The 26,198-nt window shown below is 49.5% G+C and overlaps 1 protein-coding gene across 23 annotated transcripts in view; it reads right to left on the minus strand.

Moving 5' to 3' along the window:
* LRRFIP1 (LRR binding FLII interacting protein 1) overlaps positions 1–26,198 on the minus strand; it is an 83,318-nt gene that overhangs the window by 44,121 nt on the left and 12,999 nt on the right. For 8 of the 23 annotated variants that reach the window (XM_049614603.1, XM_049614607.1, XM_049614604.1 and 5 more), the window contains exons 2-7: positions 22,974–23,060; positions 11,983–12,027; positions 11,403–11,453; positions 8,305–8,343; positions 3,237–3,296; positions 743–811 (exon numbers count right to left, since the gene is read on the minus strand). In XM_049614603.1, the coding sequence (XP_049470560.1) occupies positions 743–811; positions 3,237–3,296; positions 8,305–8,343; positions 11,403–11,453; positions 11,983–12,027; positions 22,974–23,060 (351 nt within the window). Of the gene's footprint in view, positions 1–742; positions 812–3,236; positions 3,297–8,304; positions 8,344–11,402; positions 11,454–11,982; positions 12,028–13,547; positions 16,707–22,973; positions 23,063–26,198 lie in introns of those variants that run through there. The other 15 variants (XM_049614605.1, XM_049614595.1, XM_049614597.1 and 12 more) reach the window with 7 other exon arrangements.

Below are 26,198 nucleotides of genomic sequence, written 5' to 3' on the forward strand. Positions count from 1 at the left end.
CCTTTGTTGCGACACTCCTTTCTCCCTATTGTCCCATTTATGCTGCACCAGCGTATCTGGTAGCTGGGTCTGCCTTCTGTTCTAGAAGTAAATGCTTCCACAGTACCCACCTATCTCACGCGTTACCTGTGTGATCTTTCTGTGATAGTCCTGCCTACACTAGGTTCCCTAGTGTTTGCTCAGTGAGCATGAGCCTGATGGAAAACAAACCAACCTTCTCTATTAGGGCTCTCACATAATTTAGAAATCTTTGCGCCCATCGAGATCGATGCATGTCCTTAAAGTGTGGGAAGGAACTCTACTGTGTAGACATCTGAATTTGGATTTGATGTGGTTTTCATCCCTAGTCCAGTCTGTCCCTGAGAAACTGCCACAAAGTTTACATGCACCCTACAAAGTAATTCTGTTTTCAGGAACTCTCAAGGAAAGAATGATAAGGTTTTCTCCCCCCCCCCCCCCACCTTTTGATTACTTCTGACTACAAACACCCACATGAATATTTTCTTTCCTTGTACCCAGCTGAATGCAAATAGGGATTCGAATGCAAGACAGTGGGCTAAGCCTGCATAAAATACATCATGTCAATTAGTGCCCCCAACCTGACCTCAGCATCCACCCAAATGAAGATTAGTAAAACAGGCGTGAAAAATGAAAAGAGAACTGAATTCACACACAACACTGCATGCTACAAGACCTGTGGTTTTTGAATAGAGGATGTGAAAAGATTTAAATGAAAACCAACCAACGTCTCCTCTCTGGCTGATGACAAAGTAGAGAATCTGCCCTCACCGCTGCTGCTGTAGCTGGAATTCTGAGAACCAAAGAAGACATTGTAAGTGGTGAGCACTTCCTCACTGTCCCCCAAAGCACCACCTGTCCTGGCCAAAAGGCAAATATAAAATCACCAGTGTATAAAGTCACACCGGTATCAGTGCCCCAGAAATACCAATGTAGCTTAAGAATCAAGACACTCGGCTACGGCAGAACTTCTCAACAACCAGAGGTCCTCAGCTGTATTTTATATTTTGGTGTTTCCATCCCCGCGATGTCTTATGGTTTAACTCGTACTGGTTTTCACAATATTTCAGCTCTCAAATTACTCGTAATTACTTACTCAACTCAATCTCCTGATGAGCCGCCTGTAACTTCCCACCGGGGACTTTCCTTATTACGTACTTCGTTAGGTAACGGAGATGATGTCTGGTGCAGTATTTTCCATCTTTCCTGGGCCTGACACAGCTGATGGCTCAGCTCAGCCGAATTTGCAGGGAGGTGGCTGCAGCCTGAGCGAGCTGCACCCATGTAGCTGAGAGCCACCCCCCAGACCCGCAGCGGTCTCCGGGGACTTGGCATATACCTTATAAAGGTCAGAGTCTGCGTGGGGAGGCAGTATGTATGCATGTTACACACAAGGCGTAAGATGCTCATCGATACGGTCAAAGTCATTCTTCTACGTAGACTTTCAATTCCTTCACGGAAGAAAGAGGTGCTTCCAAACCCTTGTGGTCAGTCTGGCTATTTTACTCCTCCCCACGGACGTGTGCTGCTGGCATCTGTGAAATGCCTCCCTCCCTTCCAGTCTTTTCTCCAAGCCCATCCTCGCCCTGGGACCTTCCCACAGAACTCGCGGCGTGCACGTACGCTATTTGGTTCTTCAATTGTTCCGTTTCCTCACTGTTTATGAAATCAATTTTATGTCCCGTTTTACTCTGCAGTGAGTAATTTTACCAACAAGCTCTTTTGCATTTGATTTCTAGAGGCATTGCTCAAATCCTAAACCAAACCAAAAGGTTTAACTTTTTTAACTTACTGTTAAAACTTACTGTTTCAACGTAAACGTCAAAGATTAAGAAATATGGACATACGGATGGCACATAGCTCACTGATGCTACCTCGTACTGACCGGGGTACTCTAGAGAAGAAGGTGGCATTGGGTAGAAAGAGTGGATGACGGAACTTCTCAAGGAACTGCCAGCTCTAAGCGATGATTCTTTAGGATCAATTATGGGGAAAACTATGCCTCTGGGGGAAGAAGTTGCTAATTAGTCAACATAACCCCAATGAGCAGTCTGGGGCCGGCAGAGTCCTGCAGCCTGTCCTGTAAAGCCAGCTCCAATCAGTGCACAGGAGACACAGCTGTCCCCACCACACGAGGACAGAATGGTGTGCTGCCTGCTTCCATCCCCAGACGGCGGCCTTACCTTAAAGGAAAACATAACAGAACTGGAGGAAATCCAAAGGCCGTCAACATAAAAAACATAAATAGGAAGACACGGCCTTTAAAAGGGGAGGGTTTTTTTAGTCTGGAATGAGGAGAGTTTAGATGAAACGGAGGTGTATGCAATCCTTAAGAGGATGAGAGGCTAAACTCATCAGCCAGTTTCAGAAAGCTACAGTGGGACTGGGAAACTCCTCTGACACCTGAAAACAGAATTCAAGTGCAGATAGGATATATCTTAATACAAGTAAGATAAATGAGAAGAAACACTAATTATACAACTAGTAAAATTTACTATAAGATGAAAAGTAAAGCAAATGTAGGACTAGGAAGATTTTAGATAATTTAATGTACAACGGGTCTGCAAGTGGGTCATGCAACTTCATTAGAATATATGCAGTTTGTGACCTTGTGAAGTCCCCTGTGACCTCCCTGCTAGATAGATCCAAAGGCCTCCCCACTTGTCTCCTGCTGTCGGTCCCTCTTCTCCTTTCTCCCGCCACAGAACGTTCACGACCCTGCCCCTTCTGCGGTCTCTGACCCCTGCCCTGGGAGCATTCCATGGTCAGGGTCCAGGGGAACACGGACTCGAACATGCGTGTCCTTAAAATGACCAGGGAGAGGTGGGCACGGAGGGAGAGAATGTCAGATGGGAGGTATACGTGAAAGCTGAATACACTTACTATACGCATTCTGCGTGTACACCCAGGGCAACAAAATAATGACGGAGTGAGTATTTGATCCTACATATTTCTAAGCTGAAGAGATTCTTTTTAACATCCGCCTCTTGCATTGAGACTTAGAATGTCCGGAAGACCCACTTTCTAAGAATGTTTCCCAGCTGAAAACCATTAGTTTCCACTCATTCACGTGCTTGGCCGGGGGTGAGGGTGGGGAGAGACCCTTTATCACACGGGAAAAAAACAAAAACACGAGGAAGCTAAATGTAGCAATATTTTCTTTAAACCGCTGCAGCAACCTGGTTGAATTTTGTGTCATGCACATTTTCTATACTAACCCTGCCAGATCGTCTATTCAGGGACTGGGATCCATATGATTCTCCGTCATAACCATTTGTCTGTTTCAATGAAGAAAAGAAGAAAACTGACATCAGTATACGAATGAAGACGCAGGGACACATCAGCAGGGAAGCATTAGCTGGGCTGTAAACTGGGCTTCCTTCGTGGAGCGAACGAATGACAGGCCCAGGACAACACAAGCCTTAGCGTGCCCCTAGATGCTTCCGTGCTTCTGATCTGCTCTGCCGCAACTCGGGGGGGATCGGACACTCAAGCCGATCACACCCGCCCAAGTCACTGTTACTTGTCAGTACAGGTCACTGTAGGATTGCAGGCAATGCCCAGCCCTTCCCGCGGGTGAAGCACGTGGCCACGGGTCCACGGCTGCTTTTCCTCGGCAGTTTTCCTGTTTCCCGTGTTACGGTGGTGCCGCGGGAGTCCCAGTTTTCCAGCGGCCTGAATGCCACGGGCAAGTGGGGTAATGCCTTGGCCCACGTCAACTAGTTTTCAGGTGTTGGTTCACAGGGTTAAGTCCTTGAAAGTCATGGCCTGGTACGAAGTTGCATTCAGAAGATTCAGAAATAGCTTCTGCTCAATCTATAATTCGGTGCAAAAGTCCATCATGGAAAAAATGTTTCTCATGGGGGTAGATTCTCTGATTAGCTTCTCTTTCTTTTTTTAATGTGTGTTTATTTTTGACAGAGAGCGCGGGAGCAGGGGAGGGGCAGAGAGAGAGGGAGACACAGAATCTGAAACAGGCTCCAGGCTCTGAGCTGTCAGCACAGAGACGGACACGGGGCTTGAACCCGTGAACTGCAAGATTATGACCTGAGTCGAAGTCGGATGCTCGACCAACTGAGCCACCCAGGCGCCCCTCTGTCTTAGCTTTTCATTCATCCTGTCTTCCAACTTGATTTTTCAGAATGAAATCTGAGGATGCATTTCATGATTTCCTAATTTGTCCTCTAGAAAAGAGAATGATTGGGACCCCACCTCCCTTCTCTCCTCACCTCTGCACCCACGTTCCACCAGCCAAAGCCTGGCCTATCTCGAATTGCTCTCATTCTATAAGGATGTTTCTGCTGGTTTAAGACAAGAACTGTTACATGTCAGAGGCCCGACCAGCTCTCGAGATAGAAAAAGGAAAACAGTGGGGTGGGGGGTGGGGCTCCTTCGGTTGAGCGGCTCAGGTCACGATCTCATGGTTCATGGGATCGAGCCCCGTGCTGGGCTTTGTGCTGACAGCTCAGAGCCTGCTTGGGATTCTCTGTCTCCTTCTCTCTCTGCCTTTCCCCTGCTGGTGTGTTCTCGCCCTCAAAAATAAATAAACGTTAAAAAAAATTAAAAACAAGGAGGAAGGAAAGCAGTCCACAGAACTGGTAAAACTGGAAGGAGACGCCAGGGGGTCGTGGAGGTGAGTCTGAATTCCAAATTAATGCTCTATCATGTGACCTTAAGCTGGTTGCTTAATCCACTGACACTCCGCTTCCTCAGCTGTTAAAAATGTGCCTAGAAATACATACTTTATAAGGCCACTGGGAGGGTTAGACCGGATTAAAATGAGTATCCCGAGTGCCTGAACCGTGTGCCGACAGGATGGCTGAGTGAGCGCCTGTGGGAGGGACCCAGCACCCACGAGGAACGGGAGCCTTGCTCACGGGGTCGGGCATCGGGAGACCGGTTGGCAGGTATTCCGCAGCTAGACATTAATGAAGAATAAAGAAAGGGATTTCCAGACAGGTTACAAACCCAGGTTCACGCCATCCTGACTATAAAACTATGTATTTACTTTTGTTACAACTCAATACCAAGTCAACTTGAAGTTTCTAAATGAAACAAAAGGGTATGTAGACATCCCTCAACTTTAAATTTCAAACCCTGGGGCGCCTGAGGGGCTCAGTCAGTTAAGCGTCTGCTTTCGGCTCAGGTCACGATCTCACGGTTTGTGGGTTCGAGCCTTGCGTCGGGCTCTGCGCTGACAGCTCGGAGCCTGGAGCCTCTTTCGGATTCTGTGTCTCCCTCTCTCTCTGCCTCTCCCTCACTTGCCTCTCTCTCAAAAATAAATATAAAAAAAATAAATTAGAAAACTCTGTGAGTAACATTAAAACATTTCTGAAATAAATTTGATAGGCAGGAATGTTACTCAATCTAATCTAATCTAATCCCTTTCCCCACTGACAGGATTTTCTGATATGGAAACGTGTATCAAGGACTCGGATACCTTTCCTATCTGCTTAGAAACTCATTCCTGGGAAAAATTAATGTAACAAGAAAGGCTAACATCAATCAATTTTTGATGCCTTTTCCTTTACTAACAAATAAAGTAAAATATATTACATATATGAACCCTCTGGCTTTCCACTGCTGCTTGTGAAATACATCCTTCCCCATGCGAGTTCTTCCTTCTGGCCTTCTCGTTTTCCAGCGCGGCGTGCAGCCCAGAGCAGAGGGCCGTGAAGGGCGGGAGGGCAAATGCACCCCTCATTGTCACCATTTCTGTCCTAGCTTTCCACGGCCGTGCAGGAAAAACTCCCCCTTCAACAGCTCTGTGGAACACCCACCCTTTCTGTAGTAGTGGAATTCTGCCGTGGGGAGTATATTCCTAGAACGAATTCTCCAATCCACAGAGCTCATGGACGCCTCTATGATGAAAAGTACTTTGATCTCTTTAAAAAAAATTTTTTTTTAATGTTTATTTTATTTTTGAGAGAGGGAGAAAGAGAGAGAGACAGAGCGTGAGCAGGGGAGGGGCAGAGAGAGAGGGAGACACAGAATCCAAAGCAGGCTCCTGGCTCTGAGCTGTCAGCACGGAGCCCGACGCGGGGCTCGAACTCAGAACAGTGAGATCACGACCTGAGTGGAAATCAGATGCTTAACTGACTGAGCCACCCAGGCGCCCTTAGAGTACTCCGACTTCTTAAAGAACACCACCAACCTTTTCCTCTTGGCTAGTTTTTATGGTGGAGCTGTTTTTATGTAGCAGAACAGGCTAAGGAGAGTTGAAAATTAACCTAACGCATCGGAATAAAAAGTCCATAGACGGGATACCAGTCATCTTAAGTCAGGGCTCTGTTTAACTTTCTTTGCTCTACAGGGCGATTTTTCTTTTCTTTTCTATTTTACTTTTTTTAAATGTTTACTTTTTTTTGAGAGAGAAAAGAGAGACAAAGCGTGAGTGTTGGAAGGGCAGCGGGAGGAAGACAGAGACTCGAAGCAGGCTCCAGGCTCTGAGGTGGCAGCATAGAGCCTGACGCAGGGCTTGAACCTGTGAACCGTGAGATCATGACCTGAGCCAAAGTTGTTGGACGTGTAACTGATTGAGCCACCCAGGCACCCCTACGGAGCAATTTTTCAACACCCTTACTGTGCTGACCACCTGCATCACGGTTACCTGGTGTGCATCTTAGGACCACGGCACCCTGACCTAGGCAGCCGTCAGAGCACCTAGAGCTGGGGGCTGGGGAAGTGTGTTGTGATAAGCTTCCCAGGTGGATCTCACACACAGCAAACACACACGAGCACTGCTATCAGAGAGAACAAAACACAGAAGACATCCACAAATCAGCGTTTTCTAAAAGAGTGTAAGATCCAAGCATAAACGTCCCATCGCAGCCAATTATTCCAAGGGAAACGTGTGATTAGTCCCAATGCCACCAGCCACCGTGCTGGGCTATCAAAGCAGCACCCCTCACGTGCAAGCATGCGGAGGGCAACGGCTGTCTTTTCTGATTAATGGTGTTAGATTACTTTTATAGTGAGTCGACAGACAGATCACGCCCAAGGGTATGGGAGATGGGAAGCAAAAGAAGGAAGGCAAAATCAAAACCCTGAAGTGCAGTCTTTGAGGCACTCGACTGAGTTTGAAAACAGAATGAAAACTGAAAAATAAAAATGAGATCGGAAACGTGTTTCCGTCTCTTGCTAACACACGTAGCCACTCGTTCCCCCAGGGACTGGCCCTGACAAAGAATTTGCTTTGGCTTTAGAATGAGAAGGCTAAGCATCTAGAAATCTGCTGCTGATGCGCTGAATGGCAGAGAATAGAAGAACTACGAGGACTGGCGAGGACTGGGGTCACTGTGAAATGCTGTGGGACGTTGTGTGAAAGCACTTCCCGAATCTAATCACGTGCCCCTGGGCTTCCCACGCTCCTTGGCGGATCCGTCCCTGTCCCTCGACGGCTCCGATCCATAACCAGCAGCCCAGCAGGAGGCTCGGGGCTCACCAGTGCTACGCAACTCTATGGCACTATTAAATTATCGTCTTAGAGGCAAAAACACGTTTTAAAATCAGAGATTTGCTAAGTAACTTTGAAATGCGGTAGAATGAATGAAGCCCAAAATGCTCTAGAAAAAGTCCTAAAAATGAAGCCGTGTCTAAATTGCTACAATCCCTTCAGTACGGAAATCACTTTATTGCTAATTTCTGGCGAGATGAAACTTCTCTCCTTTTTAACTTGTCGTTTAAATTTACAGGTTTTCAGAAAGCATGAGGTGCAGACAGACGGCCGTAAGAAGGGAAACTCCGAATTTAAATCGAACGCCTTCGTTTTTGTTACTGGAACAGCACTTTTTGGCAAAAGGGCCGGATCGCACATTTCATTTCAACGGACAGATCAGAAAACGACGGAATTTTCATTAGATAAAGTGACTTTGAACTTAATCTTTGAAAAGCAACGCAGAGGCTTTGGGAATTCCTGATCTGATCTGAGTTCCTTGAAAGCAAGGTGCCCTCCCCCCGACTGGTGCCCACAGCTGTCAGCACACAGCTGGTGCTCACAGACCTCGTGGTGAGTGAGTGTGTTCACGCACGGGCCGACCCTGAGGACCAGTGACACACCCAGGGGGCTCTGGACGCAGAGCGCTCACTCTGGTGGGGACATCTGCCCTCCGGCCCGTCGTCCCCCGAGGGAGTCTGGGGGACGGCACGTGTGTCTTTCTGGACAAAGACATACTTGCCTTTGTGGACAAACACAGCCACGAGATTAGTGGAAATACCGTAGGTTATTACGTATCACACAGTAAGTACTATTAGGATCACGCCCCAGCATCTATCCAACCGTCTCACCCAGGCGTAAGGACCCCCATAATCCAGGTCAGGCTGTGGCTGTCGGCGTGCGGATGGAGAGGAAAACAACAGAAAACAGAGTTGTCAAAAATCAGTGAGAATAAGTTAACTCAGACATCACAAAACATAAAATACAAGCCAGGCGATCTTGAAATCTTCACAAAATTACATTTTTTTTCAGGACTTCCAGGATCTTGTGTATTTACAAAAGGAACAGCATCAGAATGAAGCCATCATAAAATGCAGTAACATTAAATCAAACTTCCATGGCAAGGGTTGCTGTAATTCACGAAATCGGACCGAGCAGTCTGACCCCCTCCTTTATATAAGACCTACTCTGTTTATATTAGACAAAAGGGGAACACCTGTATCACTCTCAATTTTTAACTAAGAAAAATGAAAGTCTTAAGATGTCCAAAAATCTAGGTTTGCTGAGAAGAAGGTCCATGCAGACCCCAGGGAGATAACGTTTTCCTGTTTGGGGTTTACGTCGCTGTCAGTGATGGATGAAGAAGGCCTATATTTTGAGAAAGTCAAGAAATAAGAGACCTGACCTCTGAACTTTGCAAATGGAGGATTTCAGAATATTAAGACACATAAACACAGCATGAACTGACCCTGTACAGACAGGGAGCGAGATGAGCTTTCTCCCAGCGGCGCAGTTGGCCCAACAACCAAAGGCGGTCAGAGCGTCCAGGCCCCAGAGGACCTGGGGACGGATGCTGTCACCTCCTCGCTGCTCTGGGCTTGTCCTGAACCCGTCAGAGTTACGAGGTCTGCCTCTTATCTCCAGGATCCAAGTGCTCAAGTCTGTGGTTTTTAAAGAGTGTTATTTCACGAGATCAGACATATCACGGGGAAGAGCGGTGTAGGAGACCACCTGGCTGAACGTGAAAATCCCATCCACGGTTGATTTTCCACTTTCTCCCCCTCTTATTCAACGTCCAGGTTGTGGGCCTCTTCTCTAAAATGTGACACCTTAAGGGGCGCCTGGGTGGCGCAGTCGGTTAAGCGTCCGACTTCAGCCAGGTCACGATCCCGCGGTCCGTGAGTTCGAGCCCCGCGTCGGGCTCTGGGCTGATGGCTCGGAGCCTGGAGCCTGTTTCCGATTCTGTGTCTCCCTCTCTCTCTGACCCTCCCCCGTTCATGCTCTGTCTCTCTCTGTCCCAAAAATAAATAAAAAAAAAACGTTGAAAAAAAAAATTAAAAAAAAAAAAATAAATAAAATGTGACACCTTAAAACAAAAATGCTTGAAATCTTGGCAAAGAACGCTGTCTAGCAAAGAAACGTAACTCGTGTAGGTTAAACTCATTGAGAATGAAATGAAGGCTATAAACACCCTAACACTCACTAAGACTGCAATCGTTTTAAACTCCCTGGGGTCAGGAGACTTTCCGAGAACGTTAAGAAAGCGACAAATTCTCTTCCCTGAAAAATGCAAGTGTACCCCAAATCCTGAATACCGAGTGTGGAGGATCAAAGATCTGAAAACGATACTGTGATAGATTTGGATTCTGCGGCCGATTTCTCTGCTGTTCTCTCTTGAGCCTGCATGAATCAGGTTTTGCTCTCCCCATTTCCACCAAAAGTCTCCTTGTCAAGGTCACCGACGTCCTCCACGATGCTAAGGCCCTCGGTCCCACGCTTACTGGACCCCTCGCTTCCTCCTGGAAACAGTATCTTCTCTCGGTTTCAAGGGCCGCCCTTCTCCTGGGCCTGCGTACTCCTGTGTCTCCTCCACAGATTCTGCAAACTGAGTTTTGCATTTATGATGTTTTGGTTACATAAAAGTTACTTCCTCTGGCCTGACTCTTGTCAGAGAGAAGGTCTATGAGGAAGTGACGACCGTATGGCTGAGGGGAAAGTTTCAGAGTGTGGAAGCTCTTGAACAGACCTCACATCTGAACTGTTACTTTCTGGCAAAATCAATGCGGATCTGTTTTTGGCACCTGCCAGGGCAGTGACAGTGACTTGCCTGACACCCCAACAGCGTGTTATCTTTATAGCTGACTGCTGTGAACAGCCGACGAAATGCACACTCAGCGGCCACACAGGAAGTCTAGGGCTGGTGGGGCGCCTGGGGGGCTCAGTCCTTGACCATCCAAGTCTTGATTTCAGCTCGGAACAAAGTCTCACGGGTCTGTCGGCTGGAGCCCCGTCAGGCTCTATGCTGGCAGCACGGAGCCGGCTTGGGATTCTGTCTCTCTCCCTCTCTCTCTGTCCCTCCCCTTCTCGAGCTCTCTCTCTCTTGAAATAAATAAACGTCAAAAAACAAAAAAAAGGAGTCTAGGAGTGATACTATAATTTAATTGTTAAGGTGGAAACAAGCTTTCTACTCCATACCGTCCCCAAGTGAAATGGAGCGGCTGCATTGAGGCCTCCTTCTTACCAGCAGCGACAGCGACAGCAACCCTGTGGTGATAACACGGACATGCTCGCAGTCACTTACCGACTTAAGGCACTAAGCAAAAACGCAGTTTCTCTACTTTGCTTCCCAAAGCACGCAATGTTCTCCAGTCTAATTATGAAGGTTTTGGGAATGTTTACGGAAAACCACGTATTCGTCTCTGCCAGCCATCAAGCTGTCAGTGACGAAGACGTTCCATCGCCGCTGACCGGAGGAAGGACTTGGGCGAGCAGACCCGGGTCTCAGGGATCTGACCTGCTCTGATTTCCCACCAGGTCGCCTGCTGCAGTTTTCAAGGAGCTACCCAAGAACAGCACTGAGTTAACAGGTGCTTGAGCTGAGATGCACATTTGGCGGGGAGTGTGTAGGCAAGCAGGATCCCTTCAGGGCACCAGCGCCGCACAGAGAAGACTTAATCGGGGTGTGGCAGTGTTGTGATGCAGAGGGATATAAAAACATTATGATTTGCCCACGCGGGAGAAACACACGACAAAAGTGCCCGCGTTTACCAATACTCTTTCCGCACCACAAGGAAACATGCCACCAGTGATGAGATTTCAAAGGCGGCTTCCCAGATACTGGTAACAAGACTGTGGGGTAATGGACGCGAAATCTGACTGCGGGGACACAGGCGGCAAAGGACGTCAACACAGACTGTACCGTGCAAACCCAGTCATCCTGGTTACTGACCCTCAGACTTCCACGACTACCCACTGACATGCGCTCGTCTTCGTCGGAAGCCTAGTGAAAGAAAGGATGAAAACAGCCATGAAGCATAATATAACACGCATAAAAGAAGCCGACGTCCAGCTTTCAGAGGGGACGTGGCCCACGACACCACAGCAGGGCCCCAAGGTAGGTGACTCTGGAAATCTCAGTACACCTGAGCCTATGTCTTCTCCAAACGGCCCCATCTGTGCGCCTCTGTTTACAGAGGGCTGTTTCTGGATGATACCGCTTTACGTTAATGTCATTTCTTTGCTGGTAACCTATAAACACGTAGCCTCAGTGCGTATCACTCTCAAAATTATTCATGGGTATTCGATAGCAGAAAGAGCATTAAAACTGTCATGAACATATTAATATTCAGAGGTTTCCAATGCTCCCTTCACCAAGTTAGGTCAACAGGCTAAAAGCCTTTGTTTAGGTAATAGTATCAGCATTAATTTCTTTTATAAGCATCACTAAAATACACACACGCAAGCAATTTATGTATTTCAGCCACCACAACTACAAATTAGACTTCAATCAAAATGAACACAGTACTAACCGATGTGTTTCTTCTGGATCTACGTGAATAACGCTCACTGTCTTCCTACCGAAGCAAGGGAAGAAACAGCATTAAAGGTCAGGTACAGACAGAGCAGAAGCCTTAGTCCGCTGGTGACACAATCCAGTATTTCTGATATAAATGTCACATAAATATTTTCTTTGCTGTCATCAAAGGCTTCAATTAAACCACTGGGGAAGGATGTTCTCTTCGGGCGGGGGTACGTAAGCACACAAGTTATCTGCATCTTTCATTTTGGCTTTAAAAGCATGTGTTGGGAGAGAGGTTGGGCCTTAGTTTGTCCCTAACCTCTACTATGTGGTCCATTTAAACTGGTCTACTTTCCCCCCTACATTCAGAACCTTATTCTCTTTCCTTTGGGAATCAGAGGATAAATCATTTCTGGAAAAGATCCAATAAGGGTGTCACCCCATCTACTGTATTTTGTGCACTCTGAGATAGGCACAGTTTTCCACATGTTTGCACATCTCTGCAGTTGGGGGCATATCTTATAATCAAGGTTGCCCACATTATAATTAGCAGCACTTTTTTCTTTCTCAATGGTATACAAAGCAATGATACAGCTTTTAACTGGGTCTTAAGATTTGACAAAAATACATCTGCCTATGCCACAGAAGCCTAAAATGATGGTTTACACATAATGAAGGTTGAAGTGAATAATTTTTTTGGTAGAGGACATATATACTCTTTATCTTTCAAGAACTCTTCTCTTTCACGTTCTATACAGGTGTCTAAGAGAGGAGATAATTTTACATTTCTTTGCATTATTTATCCATGAGGGACAATGACTGTGGCATTTCCACTGGCCAGGCTCTTAATTGCTAAAAGTATGTGATGACGTCCATGAGGCCATTCAGTAAGGTGTCAAGGACAAGAGGCAGGGGCGGGAATTGAGGTGGATGAATCAATGAGAGAAGGAGTGGGTCCACATTCTCCTGGGGCAAGGGGAATGCTCCCCCTTCTAGAGCGTCATGCCTGAGGCATCATCTCCTTCTGAGTGTGCCTGGAGGAGAGTCGTCTGCCCAAGGCGACGGGAGGCAGTGGCCCCGGAGACCCCCACAAGCCACAGCTAGCTGCTGACTCCAAGAGTCAGCGGCTACTGAGCAGACCAGACAAAAATGCCCGGCCAGGACCATTTCTGACCCAGCTTCACAGGGATGTAAACAATCAGGCCAGACCAGAAGTCCCGGGGAGAAAATCTCTCAGGATTCAATTATGGCAGGGCAGGAATCTATTGCTATAATCAAAGTGAATAAGAATAAAATTATAAACCGGGGCGCCTGGGTGGCTCAGTGGGTTGAGCATCCAACTTTGGCTCAGGTCATGAGCTCACGGTTTGTGGGTTCGAGGCCTGCATCAGGCTCTGTGTGGACAGCTCACACAGCCTGGAGCCTGTTTCGGATTCTGTGTCTCCCTCTCTCTCTGCCCCTCCCCCACTCATGTTTGATCTCTCTCTCTCTCTGTCAAAAACAATTAAAAAAATTTTTTTAAAAGAATAAAATTATAAGCCACTTAAAGTTCTTAAAATTGTATTCAAGGCCTACCATCCACTGTTCGATGTCACCCCATTTTGTGTCCAGCCCATAATATTTCTATGGACAGAAGGGAAAGAAAATTAGGCGAGAAGTGAAACGGTAACCACACAAGAAACTGCTCTGACATGCATTTCCAAACCGCTGCCCAAGCCACACGCTGAGGGTAACATGCTGGGGCAAAGCAGCAGAGACCAAGGTCGCGGCTCCGCAGGGGGAGCGCTCCCGAGCGTTCTGCACAGTGCGTGAGCCTGTGTTGAGACCCCTCGCCCTCCTCGCCCCACCCCTCCCAGGCAAGCCAACAGGGCCAGGGCGAGGCACTCTGGACCGGGAACTGAAACTCAGCCCAGCAGCCCTCGGGGAAGGCTGTTGGAGCCTGCAGAGCAAAAGAACTCATGCTGTTGCCACGGCAGAATGAGAAAAGCTTCCTCGGTGTGGGGGAGGGGGGAGAGAATGTGTGCTGACCCCTAGGCCTCCAGCTATCTGGTGTCCACGCTAAATTTAGGCCCAGGAGAATTTACGTTCTTTGGATGTCTTTATAGCACGTCACTGATGGAAAGATGACTTAGCTAAGAGGGCTTGGTGCAGGAAAAAAAAAAAAAAATTTACATGAGCAGCTTATATGTTCGGCATTTTCTTTAGCCAATGTCTGCAGGGTTTAGCTTGCTTGTCTCAGCCACAGCGGGTCAAGTTAAAATTAGGAGAGCGGACTCAGAATGGCTGTTACCATTACTAAATATAGTAATTCCAAAGATAGGTGGGAGCCCACGTACAGTCTCAGATAATGGGGTTCTGCCTTTCTCCTCACTTTTCCCTCCATTCCAACAGGAAAAGCGAGCAATACCTGACCAAACCCCCATACCACACAACACGTGGTTTTCCTCTTCGTACGTGAAAAACTTATAATCAGAAAAAGGAAAAAAAAAAAATCCAATGCTGAAAGTAGAAGACGGGTTTTGAAATTGTTTTCCGATCGCCGAAACACGCTGCTAAGTTTGGCTTAGTTTCAGTGGATCTTGAGGGGTGGCCAGACTTCCAATAGAAGGCTCTGCGACGACGGTCTTGGCCCTTTCTCCTCAAGACGGGGCGGTCTGGAAGAGGAAGCCGCTGGAGGGAGAGTTGAAGCAGGCTCGAGCATTCCGCCCGGGGGCAGAACTGCAATATCAAACCTACAGGAGCCGGGTCTCTTCCTGTTAGTCACTTTCCTTACTTTGATGTGTCGAGCTCAGTTTCCCAGCCGAGCAACAGCGTCAGGCTATCGTGCGTTCACGCTCGCTCCACTCTCACTGCCAAATTCCGTGTTTCTCACACGTGAAATGAGATGCCACCTAACCTCGTCATCTCCTGGCTTAATTACAAGATGGAAAAATGTATTTTTTTAAAAAAGGGGGGGAGCCTACATCGGTTCACAAAAATTGTCTAAATTCCAAAAGAAGCTTGTATTATCAGTCTCCCTATTTTCTTCTGCCAGTTCTGTGCCTGTATCAGCGATAGCACACCATCTACTGCTGTCTGTTGCGATGATCACGGTGGCCTTATAAGTAGCTCTATGACTGTGGCTACATTTCCATGTCACTTCACGGAGGGAGAACACCCCCAGAAAGAGCTAGGCGCCCCCAGCTAGCAGTTCTGATGTCAGTGAGCAGGCCAGCACAGCAGTGTGCAGAAAGCGTACAATGTTTCAAATGTAAACTACTATGATTAGCCAGTGAGTCATGCGCAGGAAGCAACAGCCACACTTACAAAAGGGGCTTGACTTTCAGAAATAGCTTTGATTCAGGAGAAGAGAAACTGTCGCACACAACAGCCAGATGGGCTGAGAGATGTTTACTGCCTCCTTTTCCTCTTCTCAAATGGTAATAAGGAAAGCTTTCCCTCCCCTGGCACGTCTTTATTACAAAAATGTACATCCGCTTTTGGAGCGGGGACTTCCTGAACTCCTTTCCAGTTTTACTTTGTGTACAAATTAACATTCTGACAAAGTTCTAACACCCTGTCCCTGGTGTTGCTGAGAAGATAAAAGTGATCTAGAACTAGAAAGGAATGAACCAGAGTGGAAATTAGCAGGTGGATTCCTCTGTTCTGGGCAATTTGTTACAGTGAGGGTTCCCCCTTGCCTTTTAGGTGTTAAATTCCTACGGAGACTCTGTAGGTGTGTTTGGATCTAGCTTCAACATCCATTGCAATTACTCACCTGCTTTCTTTCCACCAGGTAATAGTTATGCAGAGTGGGGGTGGGGAGCAGGACACAAAGGCAGTCTGATATCATAGCAAAGGACCCCATGGGAGGACTTTTTAAATGGACTGTGTTTAAAAGGGCTTGTTCTAACCTCTGAAACAGTCATCTTATTTTGATTTTCTTAGCTGCTCTAAAAGATACCGTTCTTCATCTATAGACCAAATACATTTATGAAAAGCAGCTATTATGGTTGTCGTAAGTAACAAACTAGGTACATTTACAGGAAAGGCTCCAGTATATATACACTCTGAATTCCCAATCACTCCATCATCATCGCTGAATCAGGAGCCCCTTACCTGGTTGCTTCCTACTGTACTCTCTGCGCCTGGCCTGCTAGTGTATTTATCTCTAACCTTCAGCTGGTTCTATGAAGGGCTAGGGAACAGAGAGGCACGTTACTATCCTGAATGTTAGGGGTGGACGGCAGGTATATTTTAAGCTCTTGGATTTTACTGTTGTATCATTTTCTTTTTGGCTCCGATTTTTAAATCAATATTTAATACTCTTTTAGTGTACGGAAATCTGCATTGATATTTAAATTTTTTTCTAATAAAATTATATGGAAGGATAATCTCTCCTTAAACAGCTGATTTCAAAGGTTTCCCACATCCTGAAATGTGATTTTACTTTGCCTTGGAATTTTTTTTTTTCAAATAAGTAATTTTCTAATTTGAGAAAAGCAGAGACGAGGAAAGCCTTCTGTGAACAGACGTGTGTCTAATGGTGGCTTTTTAAGGGGGTGTAAGTAGCAACTTTGGCATTTTGATCAAACCAATTCATCAACAAAGCAGTAAAAAAAGAAGCAGTAACAACTTCTATTTCAACGAAGGGCATTATTTCTGAAAGGTGACCAGGCCCTTGGCAAGGAAAAAACTAGCACATGCAATTGAGAAAACAAAGAAGAAAGAGCCTACCTTTTGAACCTGATAGATCTACAGAGAAGGGCAAAAGAAACGGGAAAAGAAATAGGAAATCCAATTACAAAAGGAGAAACATCAGAAAGAAAGGTTCTGTAAGTACCTGGAAATGTGAATAAAAGTCATACTGGGGTGGGGGGGTGGGGGAAACGCTGAATACTGGTAAAATACGAATTGAAAAATGTTTGAAGTCTCATTGAAAGAATTCTTAATTTCCTGACTCATTTACATTCTGTTTTAGGTACAATGGGGAGACCCAGGTGCACACACGGACCCCTATGCGGATCCGGTTATCATTCCCATGCGCGAGTCTGCAGAACCCGTCACCATCAGTGGGGAAGAGCATTTCGTCTTCGATTCGAAATTTCTTTGCACAGCGATGAAAGTTGAACTAGAAAGCACAGAAACCGGATTATAAAGTCAACCGGTCAAATTCACAGACACGAAGAAAGACGCTTTCCTGTCCTGATTCATGCAGACAGAAACAGAATGCCAGGAAAGTTACCCCTCAACCGAGCGATCACTAGAAGAGAACTGAAATACACATTTTAAAAAGCCTATTATGACGCATGGACATATTCATTTGCTGCAGGTGTTTCTCCTCGGGGTGTCCCAATCACTAGGTGAGGCGGAGATAATCTGCTTCATTCACTCATTTGCTCACTCATTCATTCACAGAACAAAACATCGGCCAAGTCAGGCTTCATTCAAGGCGCTTCTAGGCGTTCGTGGGGGAGCGAGGATGAACATACTCAACGTTATGACCACGTGGAGCACAGCACTCTCCATGAAAGTCACTGGCAAGAGAACATCACACCAGGGGGGGTCACGTCTCACCATCTGTCTTCTCTTAGCGGGGGTCCTTTGTGTGAAATAGAAGGTTCCCTAGGAGTTCCCAAAGACTCTCCACATCTTATTCTCCCCTGATGAATCCATTAGAAAGGACCTCAGCATCCTTCTAAACAGCCCCCGGCACAGTGAACAGGGGCCACAGTCTCTCACCATCTGCAGGGCAAAGAACTGTGATGGGTGGGTGTAGGGGCTCTGCTATGGGGCGGGGGGGGGGGGGGGAAGGGGGCTGGGCTGGCCTCGGTGGGGTGGTCCCGGTAAATCCCAGCTAGCTCCGAGGCCCCCGTGTGGCTCCAAACACAGCCTGCCTCCGGAACTCCCAACCTCTGGCACCAGCTTCCCGCTCTCCTGGCCCCCAGGGACGGTCACTTCTCCTTCTCCTTTTCCTCCTCCTCCTCCTCCTCCTCCTCCTCCTCCTCCTCCTCCTCCAGGGACTCACAGGCTCTGTCCACCTTCAGTCGATCTGCGCTCCCTCTCAAGGAAACCCTTTCTGGCCCAGCTCAGAAACACCTGTGTAGAGATACATGGCTCGGGGATCATGCTTCTCAATTTCTTACACCAAAATATCAACCTTCCTAGTTGAACGCTGGCCTTCCAAAGCATATTCATTTCCACTTAACCAACAACTTAAAATGCCAGTACCCCGGGCTATCAGATTGTATAACCTCAAATTGTGTTAGCGCGTTCTAAGAATAGTCCGGCCCAGAGATGTGATACGCAAAGGGCGGGCTAGGGAAGTGCTGTCCGTATACCTTCCGAAATCCCCAGACTCCGCTAGCTTGCCTCGTCTTTCCCTCCAGAGGTGCACGCAAACGCTCACGCATGCACACGCACGTGTCCCGTCCCCCGCCCCAGGATCTGGCTCAAATCCAGAACAGCTACTGCTTCTGTGTTGTCTGTAAAACTCGAACAAAGTTGCTTACTCCGTTTATTATACTGGGCTTCTAAGTGCACACCGACGAAAAAATGACTTCCAAGGTTTGCCTCTACTTGTGAAATGACCAGATTGCGTACGTCTTCTCTTCCCCCTTTGCTGTGGTGCCAGCCAGCTCACGGACAACTTTCATCCCACGGACACCGCCCTTTGTTTTTGTTTTTATCGTTAACCATCTAGCTGATCTTGAGGTAGAGAGCACACGCGGAGGACCACGACTTTGCAGCGCTCAGATCTACACATGAATCTTAGCTCAACCACCATGGCTGTGGGGGAAACTGTCCATTTTCCTCACCTGTACATAAAACTCGGGGAGATCCCCTCACACACTGTGACACTACCCAGGTGTGTGTGCACTGCCCCGGACCAGGGGCTCCCAGGATGTCCCTGCTCGTCCCTTCTGCCCTACCCCAGTTCTCTTTGACTAGCAAGAAAGTACACATCTATTTCAGTTTAAACCTTTCAACTACCCTTTTTGAGAAAGCAAACTTTAAACACCAGTGCTCTCCTAGTTCAAATACCTTACGCTTCTGCCCGCATAATTGTCATTTGGATGGGTCAGTGCTGCTGCTGAGCCAACCACATCAGTATAAACCGCAGGACAGACCAGGGAGCCTCCCTCCACGCTTCACCCCTTCCTTGACCTGGCTGTCTCTGTGTTCTGCCCACCCCCACGTGCCCCTCCTTCATTCAGTGTCCCCCCCCCCGGCTGCGTGGACCAGGGTTAGCTTCTCGTTTCCTCCCTGACACACGGATAATTCACATCGTGGTAGCTGGTCATCAGGCCTGTGACTGATCCCAAATAAGAGTCTGAGTTCAGCAGAAAAGGAATTGTTGAGGTGCCTTCACTCAATCACTGTGTCTGTGAGATCACATAGGGAGGAGGGGGAGCACAGGTGAGTGATGTCTGTGAGATCACACGGGGAGGAGGGTGAGGCCACACAGGGAGGAGGGTGAAATCACACGGGGAGGAGGCTGAGATCACACAGGAAGGAGGGTGAGGTCACACGGGGAGGAGGGTGAGGCCGCACGGGGAGGAGGGTGAGGTCACGCTGGGAAGGGAAATTAAGAAGCTCGTGTCCACCTGAGGCACTTTCTCACAAGTAAAGCCAAGCTTTCCCGCTGGTCTTCTCACAACTCAAACCCACACTCGGGGGAACCCGCTCCCAGGCCTGAATGTGCCTCTGCTGTGCGACTGTGTGAATACCGACAGGACCCAAATGACCACCTGCTTCCCGGTGAGACGTTCCATTGGACCTGAATCATTACAAAGCTGTCACATCTTGTTAAAATGGAAAATTTCAAAACTCCAACGCGGGTACTAATGGAACGATACCTGTGCGTAAGACCCAGGAGGCCGACTGTGGCCTTTGTGATCAGATCCCTGGTTTTAACCAGGCTTCCTTTGCAAAGCCGAGCTCCTCAGTGGGCACTGAACGCTGAGGACGGCCCGAGCCGCACAGGAGCTGGGCAGTGCCCGCGCACAGGCCCGGCTTCCAACGCCCTGTGGCCGGGACCGGGCTCCCATGTCCTTGTGCACCGTGGGGGCCTTGGCCTTGCACGGCTGCTGCGAGGGCCACCCCCAGCCTGAGGGAGGCTTCTAAGGAGGCCGCTCAGAGAGCGGCTTTTGGGCCTCAACTCTTTTTAACTTTCATTTGCTAAATCAAGAACTTCTGCCAGAGGACTTTGTGGCTGACAGGCCACATATATTAGCCGGCTTGTATTTAAATCAATTCGGGAGAGGACACACTTTATCTACACGTGGAATCTGGAAGGCAGATGGGAAGGTACACACTGCATGATTCCGTCTCGCCTTGGCTCTGTAGAAATCTCCCATCTTATTCTTAGCGAACGCTAATCTTCTACCCTCGAGGACAGTGACAAAATGATCACTGACGCCCTCCTGGAAACCCAGGCGTCACGGCCGTCTCCTTCCCCAGCCTGCTGCGTCCGCTCCAGCAATGGGGCTCAGAGGCAGCCACGGGCCACCCGAAACACCGACAGCACCAAGATGCCACCAACTGTGGCCAAACCGGGCGGAGGTGAAAGGGAAGTTGTTCTTACAGGTCTTTTATGACCTTAATACAATGACTAGGGGCCGCGGGAGAACCAAGGGAGCTGATTAAAACCAAATGAGCCCTGAGAAGGCGACAGGGCGAGAGGTCAGGGCCGTTGGCCCCGGGCAGCGAGGCAGCCGTCGCCCCAGGCGCTGGCGCAGCTCCTGGCCATGCTGGTGGCCCTTGGCACTAACACTTTACTGCCCCCACTGCCCCATTCCTTTCTGAAGATCGGGGGCAACAGCGTCCTGCACACAATGGGCTTGCAAATATCCACTGAACGAACAGAAACATTCTAAAGAGCAACTGATACCCAGCAATTTGAAAAAAGCATTGGAGGGGGCGCCTGGGGGGGCTCAGTCGGTTGAGCATCCGACTTCGGCTCAGGTCATGATCTCGTAGTTGGTGGGTTTGAGCCCCGCGTCGGGCTCTGTGCTGACAGCTCAGAGCCTGGAGCCTGCCTCGGATTCTGTGTCTCCTCTCTGTGTCTGCCCCTCCCCTGCTTGCTCTGTCTCTCAAAAATGAATAAACGTTAAAAACAAATTTTAAGAGAAAAGCATTTGAAAAAGGAAAAATACCTAATTTTTAAAAACCAGTGCAGGCTAAGAGAACGTTTCCATTAAGCGGCCTCTGGTTACAACTGATCCCGGCATCTGAGTGCACAGAAGGTGCCTGGCGTCTGGGTGGGTCCTACAGCACAGGTGACACTGTCTCAGGTGTGTGACAAAGTCTACCAGCAACACCTATACTTCATCTCTGCCTCTCGTTCAAACGCTTCTCTCCAGAGATGTTCCTGAAAATGCTTCTTTGAATGGCTTCCCATAGTCACTCCTGGTGTGACCGGTACCCTGGGGTTCACAGGCGGGGATCAGTCGGGTCCCCATCCCGGTCCGAGCCAAAGCTCGCCCCTGACACAACGGGAGGGGAGGGGGCTTCACGTTAGCCATCAGCTGAACAGCCGAGGCCGGATAATTAACATGAAAATTCAAGAGCGCCTATATCCAGTTTGAAAATGATACATGTGATTCTTGGGGGAAGGCACTGAGAAGGGGCCAAACCCGTGCTCTGCATAAATTAAGAGAAAAAAAGGACAAAAAACCAAAGTCAATTCTAGAGGCAGGCCCACAACTGTGTTTGTTATTTCTAACGAGGAGAGAGAACGTGGTGATTTACTTTCAAATATTTGTTCCGTCTTCATTCACGGCGTAAACACAGGACAAGGGCTAAGCTACCGCAGAAGTGTGACTGACCCTCGTCTGCTTGGGTCACTCCCAGGAACTGCTGGTGTGGTGTGGCCCTTCCGGTGGGGGGGGGGGGGGGATCCACGTTCCCGCCTGTCCCCATCACTGCGGGGACGTCCGGCCTGTGGTCGGATTCTCCTAAGTAACATTCATGGCCTGGTCTAGTCGCCTTCAAACCCCACGGAAGAGATTTCTTCCCAAATCCAAACGTGGCTGTGCCCCTTCCCTGCTTCTGTAGCTCTACCGCGCGGGCTGCACACCCTGCAGGCAGGGAAATGACAAAGGACACCCGGGGCTGGTGGCTGGGTCTCACGCTACAGGGGACGCAAGGCTGTGTGGCGGAATCTGCAGTGATTTTAGGAGAAACTGGAAATCCAGGATTTTTATCTGAAATCTCACAGGCTTTAAGACACTGGCTCAACTTCGAAATGCTGGCTGTGTGCAATCAGCCCCGGGCAAAGCGCCCGGCCACCTCCCCGCGACACGAGACACTCAAAGCCCTCAAGCGGTGCCCGGTGTGGATGTCCCCGCAGGGTGTGACCCGTAGAGGACACAGGTCAGGTGGACGGGGAGTTGCTTCTTCTGTGTTGACCTCAAGCTCAGGGGAAAGCTCTCTGCTCTGAGTTCAAGAGTCCTCATCCTGCCCACACGGCTCAGGCTCCAGCCCAAGGTTATGAAAATAAGTGGCAAACAGCATTAACAGGTGTGTAAACAGATTACTGTCCACGCTCCCGGGGTGGGACGTTACCGTCCACTTCCCTGGTTATTTCCCCCCCCTGTGGGCCTCAGTCATCACGAAACCGATTAAAACGCGTAAAAACCACAGGGGAAGTATTTTTCAACAAACAGTTTGCTTAGTTTAAAAAAACAATAACCCGTTCCTTCACATTTTAATTCAGAGGCTCGAGATTCTAGCTCGACGGCTGGACCTCGAAGTTCAGAGCCAGCGACTCTCGGCCCCTTTCGGGGCCGAGCCTGGGCTGGGAGACGTCTGCAGGCAAGTGGCCGTGCGGGGCGCCGTCTCGGGATCCAGCACATCGAGGCCTGGGACAGGCACGTCTGGTATCCGTGCTATGCGCGCTCCCCGGCCTGACCTTGAACACAGTCACAGGCACAGTGCATTCCAATCGCGGCCACTGTCAACGGGACAGGTGCCTGTGTTTGCACACCCTCCCTAAAATAAATAATCAAGCCGCGTTACCTCCTTCTGCTGTCGCTCCAGCTCCTTCATTCGGATCTCTCGGGCCTCCGCGCGGGCCGCACGCTTCGCAGCCAGCCTCGCCTCCGCCTGAAACAGACACGAGTTTTATCAGAAGACAGACCAGCGCCTCGCCTCCTTCCCACCGTTAACGATGAGGATGTTGCAAGAGACTTTGTTCAGGGCTTAATAAACATACAGGAACACACTGCAAACTGACAAGAGTTAAGGGTCATCGGGAGGGACAGCAGCAACAGTTACAGTAACAAGGATGCCTACCATTTACGGAGCCCTTGCTAAACGCCGAGTGGATGCTGTTCTAAGGGCTTTACGTGCCATGCCGTATGCTCCTTGCAACAGTGCCGTTAGGTAGATACTGTTACCATCCCTGGTTTACAGATGAGGAAACTGGCACAGAGAGGGTAACTTAACCAAGGTCGCACAGCGCAAACGGCAGGGCTGGGCAGTGTGCCTTCCTCTGGAGCTCTGACACACCATTGCAGGAAGCAAACATTAGAGCTGGGCATGGCCACAGGCCACCGGCTCAACCCCTCCCTTTACAGAGCAGGAAGCGGAGGCCTGGAGAGGCTGCCAGACCGGTCTCCAGGGGCTGGGACTCGGGACTGCTGCTTTCCAGAAGTCCCGTCTGGTCAGCTCTCGGGACACCCTGCTGGCCTCAGCTCCCCGTGGCTGCCTGCAGTGCTGGGAAGCCCATCTTTTTTATCAAGAGAACCAAGATGGTGGCAGAGTGTTTCTGGCTGATGGGCTGCCCACCGCCATGGAACCTGCCACTTGAACACCGCTTCCCAAGTTTACAAATGTCACGTTTATGCACGTCAGCTGATACAGTGGATGGCTAGTCAGGTAACTGGTGCAGGTGCACCATGCAGGCTTTTTGGGGCCAAACACAACCCACCTTCTTTCCACTTAATTTGGGGGGGATACACTTGTAATTCTTCCACCAACAGTTCTGTAGATACAGTTTCAGACCTTAAAGCAGGGCCGGGACACACGGCCAAGTACTTCTGGTATGGTGTGGGGCCAGCAAGCAGGAGGGGACCCAAGGGTCATTGTCCAGCTTCTCTCAAAGGACCAGACTCACGTCGGTGGCGGTGTCCCCCCCCCCCCCGCCACACTTGTTCTGAATTACAAATGCATCTTCTGTCCAAGTGCTTGTCTAAGTTGAAAACTGACCACCGCTGATCTGTCGGAGGTCGGCCGGTGTGTGTCCTCATAAGGAATCTATTCTAACTTGGTTCATTCGCATGGTTCCTTTATCAGTCCCAGCCCAGGTCCCTCAAGTCAGGGGCATCAAAAATCATAGCAGCCTCAGAACTTTGATACCTCGGGGCCATTTTCAATTCTGTAAATCACATTACACCGTGTGAAGGGGCGCTCGGGGTCTATAAAAAGATCCCGCAAAGCTCAAGGGGAGGGGTGGGGGGTTCACTTGACAGATATCCGGCCATGCTGTGATGCTGTAGCCCAGGGCCGGGCCAGCAAGAGGGCGAGGTTCACACTGAGTGCAGCCTGCCTCCCTGTCTTCCTGGGGGGAGGCGTGGGCTCCCTGCCTGCTGGCTCCCTGTCTAAGCCGGCACAGACCAGACAGCTATGGCCTCAGCTCGGGTGGGAGGAACAGGGGAAGGGATGGAGGAAAAGAGAAGGGAGGTCATGGGGGAGGGAGAAGGGGAGGGGCAGAGTGGGAATGTGAGAAGCAAGAAAGGGGACAGAGGGAAGAGGGCTGCAGGGGCACACAGGCCGAGAGGAGTACGGCAGGCCCAATCCTCGGGGGTCCCTGAGACTCCCACATAATCCTCTCCCCTTGAGAGTGAGCCACACTGCAAGAGTGACAGACGCCCGTCCTGTGACCTGGTTACATCACATGGCAAAGAGAAATGCAAGAGTAATTAAGGTTCCTTATCAGCTGACTCAAGAGTTAATCAAAAGATAGATTATCCTGGGTGGGCCTCGCCTAATCAGATGAGACCTTTAAAAGAGGGACTGGGGCGGGGGTGCCTGGGGGGCTCAGTAGGTTGGGTGTCCGACTTCGGCTCAGGTCATGATCTCGCGGTCTGTGAGTTCGAGCCCCGCATCGGGCTCTGTGCTGACAGCTCGGAGCCTGGAGCCTGCTTCACATTCTGTGTCTCCCTCTCTCTCTGCCCCTTCCCTGCTCATGCTCTCTCTCTCTCTTTCAAAAATAAATAAAATGGTAAAAAAAAAGAGTTTAAAAGAGGGACTGGAAGTCAGACGGACTCTCAAGCTGGCATGTGTGACAGGGCCCGGGAGGGGTCACATGACAAGGACCTGCAGGTGAGCTCTAAGAGCCGAGAGGGACCCCCAGCTGGCTGACAACCAGTAGGAAAACGGGAAGCTTGGTTTTGCAACACCAAGGAGCTAGATTCTGCCCACAGCCACGTGAGCTCGAGAGGACCTCAGGCTCCAGAAATGACTGCAGCCTGTGAGGCCCTGAGCGCGGGACCCAGTAAGCTGTGCCCGGACTTCTTTTTTTTTTTTTTTTTTAGGTTGATTTATTTTAGAGATAGCGAGTGTGGGCGCGGGAGGGCCAGGGAGAGGGAGAGAGAGAATCAGAAGCAGGCTCCACACACGGTCAGTGCGGAGCCGACGTGGGGCTTGAGCTCACGAACTGTGAGATCAGGACCTGAGCTGCAATCAAGAGTCCTCCGCTTACGGCTTCTGACCCGAGACATTGAGATGAGACACGTGTGCTATTTCAGGTGTGTGAGTATTTGCTACGAGGCGACAGATAACGAGGACGGGGAGGTGGGGTCTCAGATGACTCCTACTCTCACGGTGCTTGTGTCTCTGACCCGAGGGGTCGCGCACCCCCATCCCGCCCACCTTCGGTCCAGCTCTGCTTGGGACCGGGCCGAAGATCCCTGAAGAGCCCATCTACGTGGACAGACCCGATGCCTGGAGTGGCCGCCCTGCCGGATGGACAGGCCTCCGGTACAATATCCCATCAGACCACAGCGGCTAGTCCTGGGGCCCTCCCCCCACCCAGGAAAAGGCTCCTGTCATGGCCCACCCACCCGTGGGGGCCCTCGTGTCCAGCCCAGGAAGTCCGTCCCAGCCGTGAGGATAATGGGGCTGAAAGCCACCAGCCCCCAACTTGAGGGACCTGGGCTTGGGATGACAGGGACGCATTTGAATGAACCAAGTTATGCAGTAAATTCCTCTTGCTTGAGGACGCCCCCCCCCCCCCCCCCC

The sequence above is a fragment of the Panthera uncia genome (assembly GCF_023721935.1).
Source record: "Panthera uncia isolate 11264 chromosome C1 unlocalized genomic scaffold, Puncia_PCG_1.0 HiC_scaffold_3, whole genome shotgun sequence".
Classification (NCBI taxonomy): domain Eukaryota; kingdom Metazoa; phylum Chordata; class Mammalia; order Carnivora; family Felidae; genus Panthera; species Panthera uncia.